The sequence below is a fragment of the Haemorhous mexicanus genome, chromosome 1 (assembly GCF_027477595.1).
Source record: "Haemorhous mexicanus isolate bHaeMex1 chromosome 1, bHaeMex1.pri, whole genome shotgun sequence".
Lineage (NCBI taxonomy): Eukaryota > Metazoa > Chordata > Aves > Passeriformes > Fringillidae > Haemorhous > Haemorhous mexicanus.
In genome coordinates, this window is record NC_082341.1 from 55,882,986 (window position 1) to 55,908,804 (window position 25,819).

A 25,819-nucleotide genomic window follows, 5' to 3' on the forward strand; every position below is an offset into this window, starting at 1 on the left:
ATTCAATATTTGGCATTTGTTGAAAGGAATTTGCCATCTGTTTTAAAATATCAGTATCAATTTCTCAAAACTAGTAGCTCTGCTACTTACTAGTCTTTGACTCTTCTGTTGGGTTGCAGACTCTGGAATCTTCAGAAGAATATTCAGTAGAATATGTGCCATCAAGAGACTAGAGGGACTGAGTCTTCTTAAGACACATCTGTAAACTGCACAGAGCAGCCTTGTGTGTTATTCCTAGGAAAATTTCATTGGCAAAGTTTTCTTATCCCTTGGGGAGAACAGCTTTGAGCTGCCTTAACTTACTCCTGACATATTGATGACCAGACTAAATGTAATTAATTTAGATAACAGACTGCTCCATAGTCTGGTTCTCTATCTGATTCTCCATCCTTTTCTGTCACACTCCTATATGGAGCATGGGTCCGTATAGGTTGAATACCTTGCTATGTCTGTGGGGAATTGAAATACTTACTATCTTTACGGTAGTTTTGCTCATCACTACTGTCAGAGAATCTCCTTGCTGAGCTTGACAAAACGTGACTCTTCCCTGAGCTTTTGGAAGCTTAATGACTTGTATTGAGGCAAAATCAAACATTGTAAAACACTGATGTGTTCTAGCTGAGTTGTTGGAATTTACATCCCCACCTGGCTCCAGTAAATGCGCTGGTTCATGACAAAAGTAGTCTCCATCACTCTCCAGCCACCAGTGCCCCAAAGTTTGTGAAGCTTCATGGCAAATAGATTTGCTCAGTGATCCTTTATCAAGCAGACCGGGAAGTCTATGGCACACCTTTGGAACAGAGGAAACATGCATGCAAGTGACCCAGTGTAAAGCTTCCTTAGGTCTCATCCAGGCACCTGAAGATCAGCATATATGGAACGAAAGCTCTGGAGTTGGAACAAATTCATAAGTCACTTGGGGACAGCAGCAGGCAGAAGTTAGTACGAGCCATTTTTCTTCAGTGAAGAGAGCCTAGCTGAAATAGGATGCATGTACTTAAAAGTTGTGCAAGTCTGTGGCAGTGAAAGGCTGTAATTACTTTGTCTTTACCTGGATTTCTTCCTTCTGTCATCTGTCATGAGAGATGGCCTGACATTGTTAAACTGTTAGATGTATATAACCTCTTTCACACCAAAGTGTTATTTATGACTAAATGAGAAACTGACATATGGTATATTATTAAAAATATGGTATCTTTTTTTAAGAGACTGGATGGAAATACACCTTTGCAAACCATAGATGAGTTATCTTTGTAGCATTTCCTCATATGCCTCCAAGAAACACACTCTAAAATTACAGTGTACAGCAAGGTATGTCCCAGCCTTCTGGAATTCATTCATTCAACCAAAGATTTAAATTCAGTTAGCTTCAGACCTTCACTTAGAAGTTAAGTATCTTCTGAAACTTTTTCTGAAGATGATAGAGAGAAATATTTGCATTTGAGAAGGCAGAAAGGCTTTGATTCTTCTGTTGGGGAGTTTTGCTGGAGTGGTTAGAATTACAGCAGCAAGTTACAGCAGATAGTTACAGGACCTACAGATAGGTTTTGCTTTAAATGAAATGAAATTCTGCTTGTCTGCAGATATCCATGTAGCTTTATTAAGAGCTTTTTGAGTTTTGATGCTCTGTTTTTCACAGTGATGAGAATTTGTGGTGAGATATATAATTGGGATATTTGTCCTTGGAAAAGCTAATTCTGCTAGCCCTATTTTTACTTTGGACAATAAAATTGACATTTCTAACTGACTTTTAAAAAAAAATCTGCTTTACTGTATAATTTCAGTAAGAAAATTACACAAATAAAATTTTGTGCCATGTGCTTTGCTAATTTACTTTTTTTCTCCTCATCTGAATACAAAAATGAGACTATTAACTGAGGCTAGGAGTACCTACATCTTAGTGGCTGTGCTCTAATTCCCATAACTGGAAAGAGGCTGGTAGGTCATCCTCAATGTATTTTCTTTATGATACTTGATCTGTAAGTACACATAACTGAGTGCTAGGTATTTTCTATCAGTAGAAAAATATCAGTATTTTGTTACTTAGTGGTACCCAAAGATAGCATGGTCTCTCTTTGAAGAAAAAAAAAAAAAAAAAAACCCAGAAATATATACAGCAATGAATATTTCAGTTTCAGACTCTTTCAGATTCTTTTGAGGAAGTATCAGAGAGAAAGAAAATAAGATCCCAAAGGTCTTTCTCTCCTCTCATATGTTAGCAGCCTGAGCTAATGCACTGCTGGTCCTTGTCATTCATACTCATTTTGCAGTCTTGGTTTCTATTTCTTGAGTGCATTTCTAACAGTACAACTTCCAAAGCAAAAGGGTTTGCCATATAGGATTTCAGCATGGCTGTTAGATGAGATGCATGCTGGTTATACAGAGATTTTGCACTCAGGAAACAAAAAAAGGGGGGAAAAAAAAATCAGTGTTATCTTTTTGAAGCAGATAATTTTCTGTGTGTGATAGGATTGCTAGGACTGTGGCAGTACATAGTTTCAGCAATGTACTTTCAAATAAGCTTTTAGCAGTGATGTCCTCTATTTTTTGTTTGTTTGTTTTTGTTTGTTAGAGAATGTCTCAAGAATGAGATTCGTAAAATACAGTCTGTTTCAGGACCATCTGTCCAACAGCTTTTGAAAACATGCAGCATGATTTGTGTGGTGGAATAGATGGTTTAAATCCACGGAAAGAAAAGCAATTCTTTTTACATGCACATTTTATTGTGTTGGCTATTACCATATGTTAAGGAAGCAACACACAACTGGGTTTGATCTAGCTATTTTCTGGAAAAAATGCTGATGATGGTGTGCAGTGTGTATGATTTTCAGAGTCATCCAAAATACTTGCCTTGAGGGTTTTTCATGGTCTCCCACAACCTGCCAGAATAATTGGATTTTTAATCAGAAGAGAATTAGAAGGCTGTGAAAATTAATGTTTTCAAAAACTGCCAGGAGAAAAAATGTGTGTTTAAATTGAATGTTTAGGTAGGCATCTCTGCAGTTTTAGAAACCATTATGTCTAATACTTTTTATCTCTCCAATACAGCAAGAGGAAATAGGCAGAATGCAGTACAGTGCTTATAGCCTGATGTGAAATAAAGCTTTAAATAGAGGAGAATCTCCATACAAAGAGTGGTGGAAAATAAATTAGCTACTGAACTCGCTAATAGGAATAAGTGCTTGTGTGTGCCAAAGAAAGCTTAGAAATGCATCTGGAAAAAGAGAAGACCAAGGGGGTCAGTCTGTGTCTGTTGAGCTAAAATTAATGATATACCAGCAGATTAGTTTGCATTTCATCAGCTTCACAGGGACAGATCATAATGGGCATTGTGTCTTTCTTCAGAATGTTATGGGGAAATTTTCAAGTAAGTGCCTGGGCATTTTCTCTGTGTGCAACATATATTATGCTCCCTGGGAGTTCTGCAGCTGTAAAGCCCTGCTTAAAATTTGGACGTTATAGACAAGAATTTTCCTAAGGTGAAGTTAACACATGCAGGGAAGAAAATTATTTAAAGTGGGGAAAAAGTGTAAAATGACTTCTTATATAGAAAAAGTGGTGTAAAAGGCAAGATCTGTACAATGGTAAAATTGAAACCTAGGAAAAATGGCATCCATTGGGTACCATATGCCACGACTTTGATATTAAATGACAGGATCTCTTTTTCAGAGTAGTCCTTCCACTGCAGTCAGGCTGAGCAAATGCTCAGCTTATTAGAAAAATAAGTATATCACTTGAAGTTGCATAAATATTGATTTAGAGACTGAATCAGTCTGCACAATCAGGCCGTAAATTTGCAGTTTCGTTACGTAATAATTTATAAATTCTAAATCACAAGACCATTATGGTTTGTCATTATATTGCCTTACAGTAAACATGGTGAGTTTTTTTCACATTCCTGCCATATTGTTTGAGTTCATTACCAGTTCCCTATATACTGTCCCTAGCATCCCAAAGAGATGCCTGGAATGTGAAAAATAATCTGATTCTTTACCTTTCAGATTTCCAGGCTTTTGGTCTGAAGAAAGGGATGTTCTTCAATCCAGATCCCTATCTGAAGATTTCCATCCAGCCTGGAAAACATAGCATCTTCCCAGCCCTTCCTCATCATGGACAGGAGAAAAGGTCTAAGATCATATGTAACACGGTTAACCCTATCTGGCAAGGAGAGGTAAGCAGCTGGAGAGTTAAGCTGAGACTTTTCTTAAAGCATGGACATTGTACTGAACATTACTCCAGTACTATCTTTTTTTTTTTTTTCCTTTTAATTGAGTTCTTGGCTAAATAGTTGTTGACCTAACTGTGCTTGATAGATTCTATGACTACTTGTCTCAGTAATTAGCTACAAAATGGGTGGTACATTAAAACTTTCAGTATACTTTCAGTGTAAGTTGTACTTCATTGGTGCAGTTTATAAAGTTATTAATTATTGAAGGCAGGCATAAAACAGAATTGAAAAATAAACTTGTACAGCATGAAAGGCTGCTGCTAGATTGTTACAGTATTCTTATACAGAGATATTACATGAAGCACAACAAGTACAGCATGCAAATAAAGAGAACAATATGATTGAAAAGCATCAGTGGCAATACAAATAAAGGCAACTTTGGCACATTTGGCCATCACCTTGAAGAAATAGTCTCTACTCTGCTTCTTTTTGTTGGAAGGACTTGTACATATTAATGAGATCTGAGAGCTCAATTGCTGCCTGCTGTTTTTAAATTACATGCAAAATGGAAATAGGCAGCAAAGAATAAGGAATCTCTTTGGAATTAAAGGAGCCTGACATATTGGGTGTGATTTACTGGTGTGCTCTGTCACAACAATATCTCTACTGCAGGAAAGAGTAAATGTAAATAAATACACTGCACAGATTTATTCAAATTAAAATGCAAATTGTAAAGTAGCTGAGGGATAATTAGGTCAAACTCTGTAGAGATGGAGCTGTGAGTGGGCAAAAAGACAGCAGAAATAGGATTGAATTCTCCTTCCTGGAGAAACTAGATACCACATCAGGTTATGTGGTGGGTGGGGGAGGTTGTATGACTGGAAAAACAACCTTGAAACTAGTCAGAGAAAAATGCCTTCTAGCAGGACTTAATTGAGTCACACATGGTTATGAGGCATCCACCAAGTCTCTGTGGAGCCAAGCATCAGATGTATCTGGTTGAGAGGTCCCAGGTCCAGCTGTGGACCTGGTCAAGCTAGAACTGGCATGGAGGATCAGGCAGTTGGCAGAGACCTTTCAGTGAGGTGCATAAGACCCAGAACTAGAGGGGAGCAAGTGTGAAGGGGAAACTTGCTCTCTGTGTGTGATACTCAGTACATAGGGCTGTGGCTCTGATAAAATGTCACAGGTGTCTTCTCCTCAAGCTGTGCCAAATGGCTGAGTTTGTGGGCTGACATTTCTTTTCCAAGTGGAGTTTGGCAGCCAGAAAAGGAGAAACAATGAAATGACCTAATTATGGACATGGGAAAACAAAAGAGCACAGCTGGCTTTCAGCTTTGCTGTTCAGCCCCAAGGTTTTCTTGATCGCGTGCAAGCATGCTGCTTCTCCCTTTCTGTTGTTAGCCTGTGAGTGGCAAGGGACTGTAAATAGCCAAGCCATGGTAAGCATGTTCTCCTTCTGCCTTCTCCTCAGCAGATATTGGGATGTTTAACTGCATGCATTTGTGCTGCAGTCTGTGCAATCAGCCTGTCTGAGCTCCTTGTTTTGTTACTGAAATGCTGCATTGGTTTCTGCTGCACAGAAGACCATAGGCCTGGTTTTCTGCAACCTTCATGGGACAAGGGGAGAAGGAAGACTGAAAACTTTTGCTGAATGATGGTGGTAGCTGTTCTTCTGTTGCTTTTCACTCATGGATGTGAATATATGAAGTGACAAAATACTGAGGACTTGTAGCCATTTCATTAAGAGTATCAGTCACAAGTTGTTTTTGCAAAAACAAATTTTAGCAATGTATTATTTCAGAAGGATCATTATTTTCTTAGATTCTCTGTCACTCCATGTGAATAGAAGGGAATTTTTTTTTCAATTGGTTGACTTATCTGATTTGTATTGGATGTTAAAGTTGAAAAAATTTGAAAAATAGAAATAAAATTATTGAAATATCTGCAGACAAGGTTCTTACTATATGTTCTTGATTACCCTTGAGCAAATTCAGAAAGAGTCAATTCAGTTTTCAAGGGCTTCAGCACTAAAAGTCCTACAGACTGAAAGATGAGTGATTTGTTTATATTAATTTGTTCTGGTGTTCCTCCTCATATACTTACCAGGCTATTCTGTTTGTATAGTAACCACCTGCATTATACAAACACGCTGGGAGCACCCTGGTACCTCCGGCAAATTTTCATGTGTCTCATGTAATATTGATGATCATCTTCATTTCACAGGCTGCTCAAATGCTGTTCAGCACAAGTTATCCTGACTTAAAGCTATTCTTCCATTGCTCTGATTTGCAGTACTTTGTACACGGAGATACAAGGAAATGGAAATTTCTTACAGATAAGGAGTAGCAAGTGACAATTTGACACTTGCAGTAGGGCTTACTGTAAAGGTGAAAGAGGCCTCACACTGAGAATTGTTGGCTGAGGCAAGTTAAAGCTCAAGGTGGTGACTTCTCCTGATAGAGAGGCATCATTTTGAACATGTTTCTGTATGTTTTCTCATGCTCTTCAGAAACATCTGTAATGTTAAATAAGTCAGTGCCTGGAAACTGCATGGCACTGGACAGCTTGACTCTGCAGTCCCAGATTAGGCTGCCCTGCCAGCCCAGACAGTTGCAAAAGCACAAAGGGTGAACAGTCCTATCATGCTGACTGGAGATAAAATGTAAAGAAAATCTCAGAAGGAAGTGCCCATTTCTCAACTCTTGTGTATATGTAGTGGAATTGAGAAGGGTGGATGCTTATCTTCTAATATAGATAGTAGAAAAATAATGATACTAATGACACATGAAAAATAATAATAATATTTCCATATTGTTTCATATTGAAACAATGTGTGTGCTGTCATTGTTTGGACACAGCTCATTTTAAAAGATTAAATTTTTCAGAAATCAGTGAAGTGATACACAGTTCAGACAATTAATAGATCACAGGAACAAAGCAAAGTGGTTTAAAAAGTAGTTCACATACCTCCCACTGGATAGGAAATTCTATGGTTTGGCAAATAAAGTACTTAAGGTTGCAGGACTTTACCTCTAGATATTTTTATGGTGTTTCTTTCTTAACTCTGGCAGCTTAAGCAGACTGTTTCCTCAATTCTTGTTTTATTTACTGGTGAGTGGAAGGAGAGCTCTGAGGAATGGCCAATGAGATGACTTAAAAATGGGCTGATGCAACCACTCAGCATATTTAAAGTAGTAGGAATGTCATCTGTTAAATAACACATTGAATTTTGACTCCAGTAATCTAACTCTGGAGGAGTAGATTGCCCTAAAATGGGAGCCCACTACTAGGTTAAAAACAATCTCAACTTGCTGTGCTTTCACTCCTTGTTTCTTTGCCTCAGCATTTACAAACACTGTTAAAATGTAGCTGAGACAAAAGAGTGTTTGGAATGGCTGCCTTATCACTCTGAAGACAGCCACATTTCACTAGTGAATTAATTGATGTGAATAAGCAGAGAGCAAGAGTGCTCAACAAATAGCAGTTAGTATGTCAGATCTGATACACAGATGTACAGGATTTGCATGCTCTCTGCACCTCAGATAACTCACCACCTTTCAAAAATATTGCACTTGGATAATTTCTCACTTTAGCTGTCTCTTGAGATTACCAATGCAAAATCAGAAGAAGGAAGCACTCAGGGGCTTGAACACCAGTGGGAGGTGGCTTCTGTAGTGCAGGCCATCATCAGTGGTAGAACCACTGAGTTTGGATGCTGCCTGCAGGAATGCCAAGATGCAACTGTCTGTCTGAGTGCTGGTGTGTGACTGCTTTTTGTAATGCGGAAATATAACTTGGGCAATGATTCTGTGATCCTGAATGCTGAACTGGTATGTGATAGACCACTCAGCAGTTCTGGGACTGAAAAACATTTGCCAAGGTAGCCAGATCAGGCAGTAAGAGGCTTATGTTAGCTCTCTTCCTCTCTAGATGCCTTATGTTGGCTGATAAAATGGGTGCTACCTGATGTAGCACAAACCTAGAGTCATACAAGCTGGGGATACTAGAGCAAAGCTGAGTCTTTCCAGAGCAGAGTAAAACCATTGAAGAAGATGTTTTAATATATTTGAATCAACAGTATAAATTTAAATTAAAGTGGGTTGTGCTTGGTCTGATTTTGATCTAATATTCAGAACACTAGAATGCTCGCAACCCTACCATGGCCTCACAGAATAATTCCATAATTTCAACAGAAGACCAAAATAAAAGCAACAGAAACATCACACTGACTGGACTCCTTACTGCCAAATACAAAAGAATATGCTGTAGGAACTTGGAGGCCTTCACACCTAAGCATGAAAACAATGTACAGGTGAAGTGAAATCCAGATCCTGATTTAGTATGAGTTTCACCAAAGGTGTCACCAGGACTGAATGAAGCCTTATGGGTGGGTAGCTTCGCTGTGTAACATTTCTGCACACATGTCCAGGTAAAGAGTAAAACATTGTTGGACTACACAGACAAGCTGTAGCTTTATAGCTACTGATGTTAATATATGTTGATGATTGAAGTGTGAAAGCCCAAGACAACTTTGGCTTCAGGAATGGGTTGTGGTGTGAAAAATCATCTAGAGGGGTTTTTTTTATGATGTTATTCTTGAACTGCATTTTACTTGCGACTTCTGCATCTAGAAGACTATCAGTCTTGCTAGCTTTGTATACTAGTGATGATGAGAGTCTTCAAATATTTTCAGTCTTTACTGTGCTAATAAATTTGTAGACAATTCTGAGATAAATCTGAGGGAGAAATCCAGAAAGCCAGTTTTCTGCAGGCCCTATCTGACTTGGAAGGAGTTCAGTAGAAAGGATTGAATCAGATTTTAGGACATCAACGTGTGCATTTATGTGAATCCCTTTTATAGTAGGGGAAAAAAAAAAACCCAACAATTGTGCCATGCCATAATAATAAAGAACTGAATTGGATTTGTCCCCCTGAAGTCACTGCTGTGTTCCAGCAGTCTCTCATAGTAGGAATAGGCATGTCCCCACCCACAGCAGCAGTGGAGCTCTGCCCTTGGCACTACTGACTCTGCAGTAGTGCCAAGGGCAGAGCTCTGCAGTATTTTGTCTTGTCACTAAGGGTTACTGTAGAAAGCTTAAGAAATTGGAATTCTTGGTGAGCTTATACAGCTGTTGGTGCAAAGTAGTGTTGTATGGGAAAATAATGACATGTAGGGGAGGTTTTTGAATGAAGAACAGAGTAATACAGACAGAAAATGGCATGTGCATTAAGACTGTAATTGTTTCACTGGAGTATTTGAAACAAAACCCACTAATGAAATATTCAGCTGAAAGAATAAATTTATCTTCATCCATCAAATGTAATTCACAGCCTTTTAAGATTTTCTTCTGCTTGTATCATCCCTGTACATGAAGGATATCAGAAATAAATTTTATTTTTAATTCTATTGCTTATTCAACTCCAAATCAAGAGCCCAATTCTTCCTGTCACCACTGTATTAATTTATCTATCTTTATTATACTGACTTTATTATGCTGTCTACCAATTATTATACTGACTGTTTTAAAAGAATTTGACTTGCCCATAACTTGTCTGATTGGTGCTAATGGACATGCTCTGTTCATTTCAACAATTTCCTTGATAGCGCTATTGATTCACCGGGATCCGTCTGTATTCAGGGATGCAAACAAGTTTGGTAAAAATAAAACATGGAAATGAATCATCACCAGTAGCTGGCTTTCTATGAAAACTATTCCAAGGTCTGGAAGTGGTTCTGTTCTCTTATAAATGGATAGAGATGCATTCTGCCAGGTCAGCATTAGTGTGGGCCTTTGCTCTTTACTGTATATGTCATGCATTAAGGTCCCCTCAAGATCTGTTCACATTGATGAAATTAATCATCTGTGTCTGTAAAACCATTGCTGAGCCTGGAATCAAATAGGCACTGAAAAGTAGGTTACTGTCTGAAACTCTTGCAGTGGTGTTTACTACAGTGTTTACAAATCGTGCTTGAAGATGCCCAGCAGTGATGTAAGATCAGATATACTTTTAGATCATTGAGATGGTGTGAGAGTATGAAAGTCTTAGCTGATTCTAGGTAGCTTTGATTCTGATTTGTGTCTCTGTGAGAGTGAATCTGCTGGTGGCAGCTGTGTAAAATCTGTGTAAATGAAAGGAGAATCCTAATGACTTATTACTGACTGGAGCCACAACTGATGATACACTGCTTAACCCAAGAAGAGTTAACATGCCAATATCTTGCTATGATTTTCTTTATCATGCCACTTTTGCTCTTTACGCTCCCTCTATTTCTGTATTTCTGTGGAAATAATTAATTACACCTTACTGATTTTTGATGCCTGAGAAAATATCAGCTTAAGTTTTTCCATTGGAAGGAGCATTTGAAGGATGAGCCTGGTATAGATTCTCTGGTGTGCAATAAGTTGTGCTATAATGTTGTAGCTCTTCTGTTAGTGAGGAATTAAAATGATCTCTCTCTACTCTCCTACTTCCTCTTTGCATTAAATGTGTAGGAACAAGCATCATTGCATCTCTTGCCACTGTAGCAAGTGGGACAGACATTGACAAATGGCTGAAGAAGTGGGGAAAGTAGAGAGATGTAATGACTTTGCATCTAGAGCAAGTCTGTTTCCTCCTAGGCATCATAATTCCAGAGAGATGCAATTGCACCCTAAAAATGAAATAATTGAAGAAGACATTGGGAAAATAATACACATACTAACTAGTTCTATTGATCGTGGTTTGTAACAATTCTCTGTGTCTGTCTATAATAGTATTTGCCTTCCATTCGAGAGATCCATTTCAAAGCAAGTCTCCTGCTTTCCCCACTAAAGACACTGCTTGTCATTCCAGAAGTGCATGAACTCAATTACTCTCAGCAGAAGAGAAGTGAACAGATGTGCTCCAGGAGTGCACCAAGCACTTTTCAGACAATAAGTGGGAGTAAATTCAATCCAGGGCACCAGCCTGAAGTCACTTCATGATAAAACCCTTGCAACATGTCTGGATGTGGTAGTAAGGTGCAGAGCACCAGCTGCTTTGCTCTCCAAATCCACTCACATTTGTACTATAAATCTTCCTAATGCAGGCATGGCCAAGGCATTCCCAGAGGTTAGGAAACATCAGCCTCCCCAAGGCCTCCTTTCTGCAGCTCACAAGTGCTATTTTTCCCCAGTATACCAGGAATTGTCAATCATTCCTTGTGTTCAGACTTTCTGATTGTAGCTTCTTTTTAGGAATACACCTGACAGACAGCCATTTCTTCTAACAGTCCTAATACATTTCTAGAGGAAATTAAAAAGGTTTTCCCCTCTGGAGGGTCTGTATTTTTTTCCAAAGCCTCTAACTCACTGAGGTTTTCAATCTGGGATGCTTCCAAATGCAATGGCAGCTGGTTCACTACCTCGTCCTTTCAGTGGAGGACTTCCTCATCTTTCCTATTGTCATGGTTTGAGCCTGGCACAATGCCAGTGCCCCCATGAGAATACCTCTTTCCCTGGTATCTACTGTGAGATGTGATCAGAGACAGAGCAGAGCAGGCTCCAACTTAAGATTGAAAGAAAAAAAAACTTTATTAACCTAAAACTACAAGAAAAAAAACCAGAACACAAGATGAAAACCTTCCAAATTTCCTCCTCCTCCCCCCACCAAATTTCCAATTCAGTTACCGCCCCTCAGATCACCCACTCTCAGTCCATCACCACCCTTTAGTTAATCAATTCTCAATTCCTTGAGAAGAGAGGAGTCCCTCTTGCACCACAGGCTTCCCCAGGAAACAGTCGAAACTTCTCGTGTCTCTGTGTCACGTGTGGCACCACCCGGAGAACATTTTGCCATCGTGACCTCTTCCTTCCATGTCCAGTGCTCTCACCACTGCACATGGACCAGAGCTGCTTCTAGGGTTTTTCCCTTTAAGGATGCTTTGTCCAGTTCCAAAAAAGAGCACAGTCCCTCTCCTTTTGGGACACCTGTCCCCCCCAAATTTCACCCCCTGGGGCTGAGGGGTCTCTTGAACAGAGATCATCTTCCTCTTCTTCTTCTTCAAAGACAGAGGGCACCACCACCACCCTCCTCACCCTTTGTCTCTGTTCACACACTTTCACATCACCGCACTCTCCTGGCTCTGAGCCCTTGCCTCCCCCTAGAATGCAGTCTCTGTGTGACAGGAACTCAAACGTTCTGCCATGGCTATACAAGAAAAATCCAGCCAAAAGCCACTCCATCATCTCCTCCCACCTAGAATTCTTCTCAACTTCTCTCAATGTCTTTCACTTGCCCATTTCCTGCTATCCCACTCTATCTCATCAACTCCAGGAGGAATCAGCATTTGCAAGGTTTCCATCATCCCAAGAAGGGTTAAAAGTCCCAGGCTCTGCCGGTTTGGTTCATGAACTCCCACGGCTGGCTGCCCTGCTGGGCACCCCCCCCTTCTCCTTCACTCCAGCCGCGCTATCACAAGCACAGGCTGCTCTCCTCTCTCTCTCTCTCCTGGGAGGGAATGGGGGATGGCTGCCCGAAGCCTTCGCAGTGCAATGCTCCTCCAGCCTTCGGCCCAGGCCTGGCCTACCTCGCTCCAGCCGCATGGCTCCCCTCCCCCTGCCCAGCTAGGAGCCGGGCAGGGGAAGGTCTGTGCTCTTCCAGGACCGGAACCCAAAGAGAGTTTCCCCTGGGAGTTCACAACTTTTAACCCCCTGTGTTCTGAGAGGCGTATCCATGCCCTCAGTGGACAAACCAGGTCCCAATATTAAATTCTGAGCACCTTTTGGCGTGACCACACCATCCCAAAAAAACCTCATTTCCTCTCAAACCACGACACCTATAAAGAAGAGCTCTTGCATCCCTAGCTGTAAGGATCAGATAGCACATTACAAGATTGGGTCAGAAGCTATTTCTAGGGCCAGGCCCTCAGTGAGAAACCTGTTATTCCTAAAGGCATTTCATTCTGCTGAGGCAGTCTGCTGTCTCCTCCGTGGTCTGTGCTGTGTCATGTATCATCTCAAGTTCTAAGAGTTTTTTTACAGCAAGTTGGTGTGATGAACAGGGCAATGCACTGGTAGGTACTGGCTTGGGCTAATCAGTTAATAGAGATTTGACTTCCTGTTTGTTACCTGCTCATCCACTGACTGCTGTAGATCATATATAAATTTGTGGTCTGCCCATTACTTGCAAGAGTTTTGTTCCCTACATTTTATATAATGCATTTTACTTTAATTTTGGTTGTGGATGAAGTGAAAACTTCAAGTTCTAGTAAACACTTAAATAAATTGTTGTGAATTGTTTTTTTACAGCTGTCCTGTTGTCAGCTGTTATCCAAATGAACATATAATCAGTAATTAGAACAAAGTTTTCTTCTTGACCTTTGAACTTAAAACTGTAGCTATTCTGATAGATGAGTTACCGCCTTTGTTGAAATCCATTACTTCCTTTTTTTTTTTTTTAATTTGAGTAAAAAAAAAATAGTCTCAGATAGAGTCACCACTTCCATGAAGCCATTGTCAAGTTTGGTGGACCTCTGGAGAGGCTGAAGCTTTGGAACAAATCATGACATTAGAATTAAAAAACATCCAGAAAGTATACTTTGTTTTTGACTGTAGAAAAAAAAAAGCACATTTATGTAAACTTCAATATACTCTTCTACAGTTAGTCTCAGTGTAAAATTTAGTTTAGTGACTTTGTATTCCAGCAGGTTCTATGAAGTTCTTGACCAGTCTTGTAGGGTTTGCACTAGTGGTTGTGATTCAAAGGATTTAAACTTTTGTGGGGAAGAATAAAAACAACCAATGAACAAGCCCACAAAGTGAGCTGTGGCCCCAGTGAAAACATTTAGGGTAAAAATTGCTGGTTTATATTGTGAAAGAAAATAGTAGTCAATGCCAGATGAAAAAGATAAAAGAATCTGGCTTCAGGTAATGACTGCCAAAGAAATCAGAAATATTTTAAAAATAGTATGCTTGGGCTTATTATGCTAAAGTTTTTGTATTCTTGCTCTTCCTGTGCCACTATGATATTTTACTTATTTAAAAATGAAAGCTGAACTTCTGACTTAATTCCGTAATGCTAAGAGTTTTAAGAATAAGAAAAGTTCCAAATAACAGAAGACTTACATTAAAAATTGTAATAGTAACATAAAAAAAGTCAGCAGACTTGTTCTTAAAATGCAGCTCTTTTGGTTATTAATGGTGAAGTTTCTGAGCATGTGTTAGAAACTTCATCAAACTTCCCTCCTTCTGAAGACAGTTGATTTTTATCTCTGTTGTGATTTTGCAGCCTCCTTTTTTACCCCTCCTTGGGATGAATTATTAATCACAACATCACTGAGAGTTAACCCAATGGTACTACAGAATTTATAATCAGTGTCTTTTTGTTTGGTTGTTTGGGGTTTGGGGGGCTTGGGGGTATGGTGGGGTTGTTTTGTTTTCCTTTGTTTGGGATTTTGGGTTTGTTGGTTTTTTTTTAACTTAGATGTGAAGCCTACGCTTTCATTTTCACAAACTGGCCACTATGTGATAAGTAGCAAATATTAGGCAAAGAGAGGATTTAATTTATTCCATCAGTAATCTATTAGTACTTTGCATTAGTTATGTTGGATAGGACCATGAAACACAGAGTCCTTTCTCTTCCAGACAGGATAGGAAAGGCCAAGCAGGATAGTAAAGCAAAGGCTTTGAACAGTGTAAGTACGATCAGTATTTTGTGGCTAAGGTACAGGGTCTGGCACTTGTCAGAAAAGATGGTGAAGAGCAAGAGGGAAACTAGGATTTGATGGTGATTTGCTTCCACATCCAAAGATTGCATTGCAATTATTAAATGTCACAAGAAACATGTTTTCAAAAGTGATTGGTGATTTTTGAAAATGCATTTGTAAGTCTCTGGGTTCTCAAACCGAGGTGTTTTGCTGTGATCCATTTTTTCAGAGGGCTAGAGGCCCATTTGTTCTACAAACAAGGATTCCTTTTGGATTTTCAGCGTGGATGGCATGAGTCTGAGGCACCTGCAGTCAGAGATTGCCTTAGAAAAATCTTGCCTGATAAGAATTAAACTAGATTAGAGCAACAGCAGGAGCAACTTCTTAGATAATGGAAAACTGAATCATGTAAAATTAGCACTGCTTTACAAGCAATGTCCAAACCCATTTCAGTGAGTTCACTTTTTATCTCAAACTGCAGTTGCCTCCAAGTGGCAAAGTCTTTGAGCTCTGCCACAGAGCAGGACACTTCTGGTCTTAAAGGCTTAACTGTCTTTCCAAAATGCTGCTGGTTTTATGAGTGAGAACATCCTTCTAGAGGAAACATTTGGGAGCTGTGATCATGGACCAGGGGCTGGTCCCAGGGCAGTCTCGGTATACCAAAATGCAACAGTTTGGCAGGTGATGGAATCTGAACACAATTGGATTTTACACTTTTTATAGAATATCCTGGTGTTTGTATGTCTTGAGGCACAGCTGTTCAAGGGAAAAGGGACATTTTCTTTGGCTGATTCCAATACATCTTACTTCTTGGGTCCACACTCTCTGTTCAGGTGTTGACTATTACTCTGGAAAAGGTCAATACGTGTCCTCTGCAAGGAAGGAGCTATCAGGCTTGGTTCCATGTGATACTATGAAAATAAATTTCTATGCAGATTCTAATCTCCTGCAGAGTTGCCCCACAAGACAATATATTATTGACCTCAGGGGATTAAGATCATTAAGCCTACATTTTGCTTTTCACTTGTGGACAGTTCGCTCTCTGCCTGTGTGTGTGCACGCTCCAACCCACAGAGACTTTTACAATATAGGAGTCAGCAGCACAAAAAAGAAGAATTAATCAAATGGCAAATTGCTCTATGTTACAATAATTCATTTTAAAGTTAATTCCCTTCTTCTGCTTTCAAGTGTCGTGAACTGGTAGTTGCTCAAGGTTTTTAGCTGGTGAAACAATAATAGTAATAGTAAGACAACTTATTTTTTAAGGCAACTTTCTGTTATACATGGGGAATTCAGGTTCTCCTGTTTGGTGCATCTGTTTTAACTGGTAGTCTGTTGCAAAGATGTAGAAGAAAACAAGAATAAAATAACACTTTAGCTCATTTGAATTGTACTTCTCTGATTAATTACATTTTTGCAGGGTATGATTAACAGAATATCACACTCATGTTGGTTTCACTTGAAGCCATTTAAACTAAGCATCTCTGAATTAGACCATGATTCAATAGAGCAAGTGATTTAGGGCTATAACTCCAGGCCTTGATAACCCAGGGAATGATTCTGTTGTGAAGATTGGGTTTGGCAGGGGGAGAACTAGAAAAATCCTTTCATCCATCTCAATATTCACTTACCACAGAAACTGTCTTCCAGATCAATACTGACCTCTGAGGTGAACAGTGGTTTGACAGTTTTCCTACTGTTGTGCACCGCAGCACAAATGTGCTTTTTTGATTGATTATATGCTAGTGCTAGCAGATGTTTGGAAAAATTATTGTGACCTGTGTCACCAGTTCCACACCTGTGTTGAATTTAGCCAGTCTAGGAGAAAGCAAAGCCAAGTTACCTAATATATTTTCTCATCACTACTATTTTTAAATTGACCTTTGGGACATATAGACATCTCCAGGTGCCCTAATGTTCTCATGCTTGTTCCTGTAACCTAAAATATCACTCTCCTTGTTCCTACCCCAGATTTGCATTCTCACAGTCTCTAAAAGCTAACTGAAACATTACTGACAAGTAGATGTTCTTTTCACCAGACCAGCTTAGATAGCAGTCAACACATTTCAATGTTCTTGGTGACAGGAGCAGTGGTGGTGTTCCTGTTTTTCCCAGTATTGTTTGTGACAGTAGCCTGTGCTGTGGTTTTCCTTCTGGTTGAGCTCTTTGTGAGACTGTGGCATGAACCAGGCTAGGAGACTGATCCAGATAAATAGAGTTTTCAGAGTTCTTCCTTTTTAAGCTGGGGCATAGATGAACAGAAAAGGAGATATTTCAAAACAATCTATCTGAAAAGAGTGATCATGTATCATTCACCTCACTAGGTCCTCACATCTCTGTGCTGAGGTGTGCCTCTCAGCTATAGTACTTTTTGTTGCTGTGGCCTAGCCACCAGCTTATTGTTCTGTGCCCTTCTTTTATTTCAGCAATTCAGCTTTGTCTCCCTGCCCACCGATGTCCTGGAAATAGAAGTTAAAGACAAATTTGCAAAGAGCCGACCGATCATCAAGCGTTTTCTGGGAAAACTCTCCATGCCGGTTCAGCGCCTCTTGGAAAGACATGCCATAGGGTAAATTTTACTGCTTGCATTGTTCAACGAGTGCGTTGCTGTTCTGAAGTCCCTGGTGATATATCATTATTGCGATATAATGATGTTGAGGGGAAGTTATTAAACTGATACTTGTCTGATAAATGGTGTTGGTTTTAATTAGAATATATAGGACTATGGACCAGACAGAATTCCCTCTATAACCGTATGCATGGCGTTTCGAAAAGTGAGAGCTACCATTTAGGAAGGAAAACGTTTTTTGTGTATCATGGCTGCGAATTTGGAGAGTGCAATATTTTCAATTTGAATATTCTTTTAATGTTATTAGCAGGGTATTTTCATGTTTCAGGGAATTACCTATGGACTAAAAACATGCCAGATCTGTTTCTTCTCTTTTTAATTTCTGGAAAGGGAAATATTATAAAAGTATATATGTGGCATGTTGTAACTAATGCTTTCTTGACCCTACCCTGCTGCCAAGGAACAACCTTAAGCTCACAAGTGCTGCCCTGCTTCCCCATTGCATGAAAGTCCTTGGAAAGTGTATGCTGCCAAAATAACACAAACCAATTTAAGGAAGATGGATAGTAATCAGAAAAAGCCAAAAAGCTGTCTCTAAGCCCGTAATGTTCAGACCTTGAAGAGCAAGGGAGAAAAAGAATCATCTTCTGAGGAAAGCATATGCAATGCAGTTTCCAATAAGGCATTTCTGATAATTGGATCTCAATTGAGCAGAGCAGCGGGAAGATGAGCTTGTTGGAAGTGTTTTTGAGCAGCTGGTTCAGAAACTGGCTGTGATATTGACAGCTGAATCTACCAGAAGGGACTAAGCTACATCCCTGTATCTCAAGTAGAGAAGATAGAGTAGTTTTTTAGAAACCAGATGGATAAGAACAGCTTGGGGAAGGTAGAACCCTGTAACTGGTATCACTAGCTTTCCTCTGTATGAGATTTCTCATCATCTTCTGATTATAACTTCCTATTTTACTTCCTTGTTGTAAACACTGTCTATCTAAGGATTACTTTGCCAAGAGCAGTGCCTCCAACCTGCACTAGATCTGGCTCAATTTTAATACCAATAGTGGCATTTAAATCTCAGGCAAGGTCAGTGAGAAGTATGCACACAAGTTCAAAGAGGTTGTACGCAAATCTCGAGGTCGTCTCATTTATGAGTTTCTGATGCATGTGAAACTATGCTAGCAAGTATATTTGGCTCAACTGGAAGTGAACTATGTTTCTTTCAAAAGGTGTATAAGTATAACTATTTAGTGAACCCGTTACACTCAAGAGATGCTTTGCAAAGATTGATTCAGCCTCATTGTGGGCAGCTGGGAAGTTAATCTCTTCTATAGTTTCATTCTGTTCTGAGGGGTGGATGAAGTGTGGCAAAGGGAGGGACCTGCACAAGAACAGAATGGAGTCATTGATCAACCTTGTCAGGAAGGTGTTCTCCTGATATTTCAGCTTCATAGAGGTAAGAGGGGTGAAAGAGATGAAGAGCAGTCACTCAGCCAGATTAGAGAGAGAAGGTGGTATGCGGGGACTGGCCTGCACAGGGTTTTGTAAACAAGAACAGGAAAGCTGAATTTTACGGACATGGTGAAGGGATGAAAATACAGAAATGTGAGGTTCTATGAAAAGGTAGATGGTCAGATCTGCAGGGAAGCAAATTCTTGTTACAATAGCTGAAGTGGGAGTTGTTTGCTTCCCGTGTCGCTATTTTCATGCCCATACTGCAGAAGTTTCATTCCCACCACCCTCTCTATATTTATACATATGTGCTTCTGTGTCCCAGCAGCCTGTCTTACTCACTTACTCAGCTGTTCCATTGTAATTGAAGACATTGTCCTCTCCTCTGCCATTTGTTTTCTTGTATGCAAGTCAACATGCCCTCATGGCTGGGATGAATAGCCTTTATGTATTTTACAATGTATTTTTGTAGGACCCAGCAGATTTATCTATGTACAATAGACATAGGGTAGGTTATAGGCTATTGTGACAATATTTGTTTTCTTTCAGGGACAGAGTTGTAAGCTACACTCTGGGTCGCAGACTTCCTACAGATCATGTCAGTGGCCAGCTGCAGTTCCGATTTGAGATAACTTCTTCCATCCATCCAGGTAATTCTCAGTCTTAACCCGTCATTTATTTAGATTTCTAGAATGCTTTTATGTTTGTTTGCATTCTTTCTCTTTAGAAATCTGCATTAATTCCTGGCTGCTCTGGGATTTTAGGTACAGTCATGAGCAAAGGGAAGTGCATAAAGTCCTGCATCACAGGATGCATCATCAGTCACAGTTTCTTCCCTCCTTCCCCTTAGGACAGAGCTACTGGTGTCTTATATACCCCTATTACTGACTGTTCCAAATACTCCACCACTTTACTGGGAGAGAAGAGAGTGGAAAACTGAAGTCTCATCTGTTTCTCTATCACCTGCCCTAGTGAAAGCGTTATATGGGGTGCTGTTGCATTTGAGCACTTCATAAGTAAAAATGGAGAATGTAATACCAAAGATGATTAGAAAATGTCTCAATTTAATTATTTTTAATGAAAAAAGTAAACAAAAAAAATAATTCTATGTTCCACTTTTTACCTCCCTCTTGGTTTGGTTTTCGTTCGTGTTTTATTGTAGTAATTTGGAAGAGACTGTCATGATGATCTAAGGTTGAACCTTTTTTTTCATGTCACAGTCTCAACAGTATTTCTCAGGGACTCTTTGCTTTTCAGCCTCTCTGCCCTCTCTGCTACTGTTTGTCTAGCCAACAGCAACTGCATTAGTGGCTGGAAATCATTGCTTTGCACTTGCTGGAAAACCCTGATTTCTGTCTTTTGGCTATTTGGATAGTATGAAAGAGCCCAGGTTGTTTGACATCTCAGAGGAGGTGGTACAGATGAGGATCATGTCAAGGGCTATTTTGGGGGAAGTTTTTTGCCTTTCAGGGGTGGTAAACACAGTTTTTGCATTCTCTGTTGTGGAGTCTTGCCAGCTTCAGTGTGACAAGACTATCATTAAAATCTCATAGAAGATTCCCATAGTATTCCTCTGATGCCATTTTGGCTCAAGGAGAAGTTTCAAGAAGGTGTTACCTTCAGGTAATGCTGCAAGGAGGCAGGGTGCTGCATACAGATTACCACCATGAGTAAACCCATGATTAAATCCAATGTACAAAGACTGCCTAGCAAAAAACCTCAGCACTTCTTGAGTTGTTTGGTTGCCTACTCATTTCACACTGTAATTCATGCTTTTAATTTTCTCAGATTGCTGTGGATGCTTATGCCCCCACAGCCAACCCTCTGGTTCATTCAACACTTCTTGTTAAAAGAGTAAGTAATTCCTTTTCCTGTCTCATACAGATGATGAAGAGGTCTCCATTAGTGCAGATCCTGAGCCAGCTGACCTTCCGGAAAGCCCTGTGAACAACCCCACAGAGGAAAGCCTCGGTGAGCCTCCATGCATCAACACAGTGACCTCAGAAAGTGCAGCTCCACAACAGCTAAATGGATGCAGTGTGAACAGTGTCGATAGCCCAGGGGCTGTCAAACCTCCTGGGGAAGTCAACCAGAACAGCTTAAATGAAGAGCTAGCAGGAGATGGGGAGGTTGATGCGGTGCCAGTTCCAGAGCCCTTGGAATCCATCCCAGGAGAAGTGCTGCCTTCTTTGAGTGCTACGGACCTCGTGGAGCAGTCGGATCTGACGGCTTGCATGTCTCCTCCTGAGCCCGAAGTTAGGGAAAATAACAAAGTCAATTCTGGTATTCAGGGAGATGGTGGAGTCTTGACCAGCATAGAAACAGTAGATATTGATGAGGTGAGTGCAGATGTGCATGCTGGCAAAGACCTAGAGAAGAGTCAGGACGAAGAGGAAGAAGGGGCTTCAGCCCAGGAGGAGGAAGACAACAAGCTACAACTGAGGACCACAGCAAAGAGGAAAAACAGGCCGTGCTCCCTGCCTGTGTCTGAACTTGAGACAGTCATAGCTTCAGCTTGTGGTGAGCCAGAGACCCCTCGCACACACTACATACGGATACACAACCTGCTCCACAGCCTGCCCTCAGCACAGATAAGCAGCGATGGGGAAGAAGAGCAAGATGGTGGTAATGGCAGGGAGAACGATGAGGAGTCTACTGTCAAGGAGGTGATGGATAAGGAGGTGGTCAGTGAGAGTGAGACCGTGGCAGCAGAGCCTCCTCTGGAAAACGAGGCTGAAGAGAACTTCAGCCAGAGCACGGTGCCTCCTGGGACCTTGGATGAGCAACTCTCTGACTTGAATGATGGGCTGTTGGATGGGGAAGCCCCCAGGACAGGAAGTGAGAGCGAGTCGAGCTCCAGGCCCAATGGTGACAACGAATGTGAGGCATGTGACACCTCCTGCTACAGCCCCTCCTGCTACAGCACCTCCTGCTACAGCACCTCCTGCTACAGCACTTCGTGCTACAGCACCTCCTGCTACGACAGTAACAATCGCTTCTCCAGCCATACGCGCTTCTCCTCCGTCGACAGCGCAAAGATTTCCGAGAGCACGGTCTTTTCCTCTCAGGATGATGATGAGGAGGAGAACAGTGCTTTTGAGTCAGTGCCAGATTCAGTGCAGAGCCCTGAGCTGGACAGGGAGCAAGTGGATGGCTCCTCCCAGTGGCCAGATGAACTAGTAGCTCATGGTGGGAATCCACAGAGAGCCACAGAGGGTCTAGACACCCCAGTAGCAGGTCCAAGCAGCAGAAGAGAAGGTTAGATCCTGAGAACTGATGCTCTGGGCGACCCTGATTATCTAGATGTCACAAAAGGCATCAGATAATTGAGGTTTCAGCTCACGGTTTTTTTTCTTACAAACTCAGGGGCTGTGAGCTGGGCTAGATATAAAGGAGGGTTGGATAATTTAGCCTGTCCTTAAAAATCCCAAGAAAAACAACTAAATCAGGTAGGGATCCGTATATGCAAATTACTGTAGATACACATGCTTCATTATAAAATCAAGATCAGTTACTTTAGTTATGTGGCAGATCAGCATTATCACATCCACCAACTCATTCCTTTTTTCCTGGGATTTTTCCATATCACATGTCTGATGTGCTGCCATGTCTCTGATAGTCAGTGAGAGGACCAGCTTGTGCTTGTCAAAGGGCAGATATGCTGATTTGCACCACATAAAGTTTTGGGCCAGTTTCTTTAAATGTTTGTTAGCCATACATAATCAAAAACTCTTACAAACACAGTTTTCGAGCCCCATTTGTTCCAATTCTCCAAAAGTCAAACGAATGTACCTCAGATATCACAGATCATAGGACAACTCAACAGAGATTTATAGTTTTTCTTAGATACTTTGCAAATTTGACTATATTAACTAAAATTCTCATATCCCTATCCTTCCCTTGAGATAGAATATACTTTAAATTTATTTTTGTCTTTGTAATTTAGGTGCTATTTTTTCCAATTCGTTCACAGTTACATTAAGTCTCCCCCTTTGGTAACTCCTTTCATGCTCTCTGCAGTTACATCAAGAAGGGGAGTTGATCACTCCTCTCTTTTTCAGCTAGTGTATAATTTTTCTCCAGCTGAAGAAGTAAAGGACTCAGCTGCAGCTCAGGAGCATGCGGCAAGGTCAAGAGGTAGTCTTTGCACTCCCTAATTCTGAGTCATCTGTCTCTCTCTCTAAGTGACGCCAAATTAAAATGGCAGCAAAAGGATAACCTATTTGGGTATCGCTGAGGAACTCCAATTAAAGCATTCATCTCTGTTTTCCTTCTCCATTCTCAATTTATTTACTCACAACTTCCTTTGCCACAGACCCTACCCCTGCAGATAAAATTAACACCAGCCTGTGTCAATACTTTTTAGGCAACTGGGACTACGGACAGACTTACTGAGTCTGTAAAGCAGAATCTAGTGCAAATCATTAAATTTTCAGAAGTACAAAGGCATAGAAACCCAGCTTCCTTCCTTGCAGGCGAGAGCCATTGCTTGTGAAAAGCATTTACATGCAAGAATAGCTAAAGGGGTACGAGCTTGTGTATGTGTGAGATCATATGTGCAGGTTTGGTGGTTGTTTTAAACTGTGTGAGCTTTTGATAGGGGATGCGGTGGGAGAGGGTGTCATCTGCATATGGATTCAGTACAGCACCAAGACTTGAGCCTCCATAAAGAGGCACTGCAGGGTCCGTGGTGGCTTTGCCTTGTTTAGCTGAGTGTGTGTCTGAAGTGCACCCAGCTCTTAGCACTCTCTCGGTGGCACCAGGGGTGCCTCAGTCAATGTGCATGTTGCTCCATGACTTGGCAGCAGTTACAAATCCAGTAGATGTGGTCACCTCCACCCACTCCAGGTAACTGACACTACCATGCTTCCGCTGGCTTGGCATAACTATCTTGACTAGGGGAGAGTCAATTGTGGTGAGGTAAGTAAAGAAACATAGATGGGTGATCTTGTAGTCGGTGCTACACCTGTAGTAACAGCACAGTTTTTAAGGCTGTGAGAGATGGACTTTAAGCACTGAGTCATAAACTTATGTAACTCTGCTGTCTGTTCAAAGCATGCGGCAGATACATCTGTGAGGTACACCTATGCACAAGTGGTTTAATGAAGGCATTTAACAGGCCATACGGTATCATCAGAGCACCTAGAAGGGGGAGTATTTTTATCTAAGTGATTTTTCTCATTTCTAAGAGGTGTGAGGTTTTTTACAGTTTTTTACAAAATTGGCTTCTGCATTCTAGTTGTTGGTTTTTTTAAGAAAAAAAAGGTATTTAATTTTTTTTGGTAAATTTCTTTTTACATTTGATTGGTATATGTTTAGGGATCTTTACAAAATGTTCATTCTTTGGCTGTTAATATTCTAACATTGAAGAGAGCTAAACTAGCTGGTACACAGTGAATTTGGCTTAATATTCCCAGAATCACCAGAACCATTCAGCTTAATGTATCTTTTTCCATAAGCTGCATCTTTCTGATGCAATTAAATATTGTGTTTATGCAATTTGGAGTGTATCTGTATTAACAAGCCAAGCTGGAAGTTATAGTCAAAAACTGTTACCACACAATATGCAAATATGTCCATTAGTAAGATAAATAGTCCTGGTTTCTAAGATTTTAGAGACAAGGCAAGAAGGAATCTTTATTCTGGAACCTGTGAAGTTTTAGCATGTTAAGTCTAAGATATGGAATGCTTTTTCATCACTACTAGAATGTCTTATTTCTTAAAGGATTCTATAAGTATTGACTTGATCTCAAGTTACTTGTTCCTCTCAAAAGAATGTGAGTTTGGACATTTTCTTAGGTCTCCTTTATTTCATATTTAAATATGGCAGGGCAATTGGAACGAGACGATCTTTAAGGTCCATTCCAATCCAAGCAATTATGGACATATATACAATGTTAGTGTTTAAAAACTTACTCTGCACTGTATCCTATGTGACTCTTTTTCTTCTTCTCCTTCTCCTTCTTCTTCTTCTTTCCCTCTTCTCTGTCTCAGGTCTTCCTTCCTTATCTCAGATCCTGACTATATCTTACTATCTTTTATCCTTCTCTTCTACCACCTGTCTCCTACCTGTTTCTGGTCCTTCTCTCATTCTCTCTCCTTCAACCCAAGATGGACTCTTTAAATCTTGAAAAATACCCATGGAAGGGGATGATCTTCTGCTTTGCAGAGACTGCAAAATCCTGCCATTACAGTCTACATACGCAGCCATTGATCTTTTTGAAAAGAAGAGAAATATCCAAGGCAGCTTTTAGCCTTTTATTCCACAGGTGGAATGAGTTAAAAGTTGGAACCAGGATTTTGCATGTTCCTGCCAGTTGCTGCAGAAGCTTGAGCTTAGTTGTACATGAACAGTATTTCTCAGAGATCAAGCCTGATTCTTCTATCGCTTACACTTGTGTGTCTGTGAGTCCAGAATCTGGCCCATAATTGTTCAGCATTGACTCAAGAGACTTGACTGCATTATTTTAATACTTCTTTGCCTTATGAGTTGCTATTAAAATAGTGCCTTGAAAATAGGAATACCCAGAGATGCTAATACACCAGGTTAACCTATTTTTAAAATAATCACTTGTTTTACAGTAACACATTTTTTGAACCACATTGTAAAAACAGTAAATGACTGTCAATGTCTTGAATATCTTGTCCATAGGTGATTGTCCTTTACTCCATAATTCTCAGCCAGTCAGCCAGCTTCCTTCTCTGAGGCCTGACCATCATCACTACCCAACTATCGATGAGCCTCTTCCACCAAGTAAGCTTTAGTTTTTTTATTTTATTGCATTTTTCAGCTTTTCCTGTTAACTCAAACAGTGTAAAGGTCAGTATGTCTTTCTGAAGAACCCTGTGTGTTCTGTATATACATTCTCCAGAACCCAAGCAATATGCCCTTTTGTTTCCTTTATTTGATCCTGACTTCAAGTATTGTCATGTTGTTTTGGACAAGCTCCATAACCTCCTTCTC

At 40.4% G+C, this 25,819-nt stretch overlaps 1 protein-coding gene across 2 annotated transcripts in view; it reads left to right on the forward strand.

The window, feature by feature from the left end:
• The window catches only part of HECW1 (HECT, C2 and WW domain containing E3 ubiquitin protein ligase 1), a 255,096-nt gene that overhangs the window by 161,943 nt on the left and 67,334 nt on the right, over positions 1-25,819 (forward strand). For both annotated transcript variants that reach the window (XM_059849894.1, XM_059849903.1), the window contains exons 6-10: positions 4,002-4,171; positions 17,264-17,406; positions 19,405-19,505; positions 20,740-22,113; positions 25,508-25,609. In XM_059849894.1, coding sequence (XP_059705877.1) covers positions 4,002-4,171; positions 17,264-17,406; positions 19,405-19,505; positions 20,740-22,113; positions 25,508-25,609 — 1,890 coding nt within the window. The remainder of the gene's footprint in view (positions 1-4,001; positions 4,172-17,263; positions 17,407-19,404; positions 19,506-20,739; positions 22,114-25,507; positions 25,610-25,819) is intronic.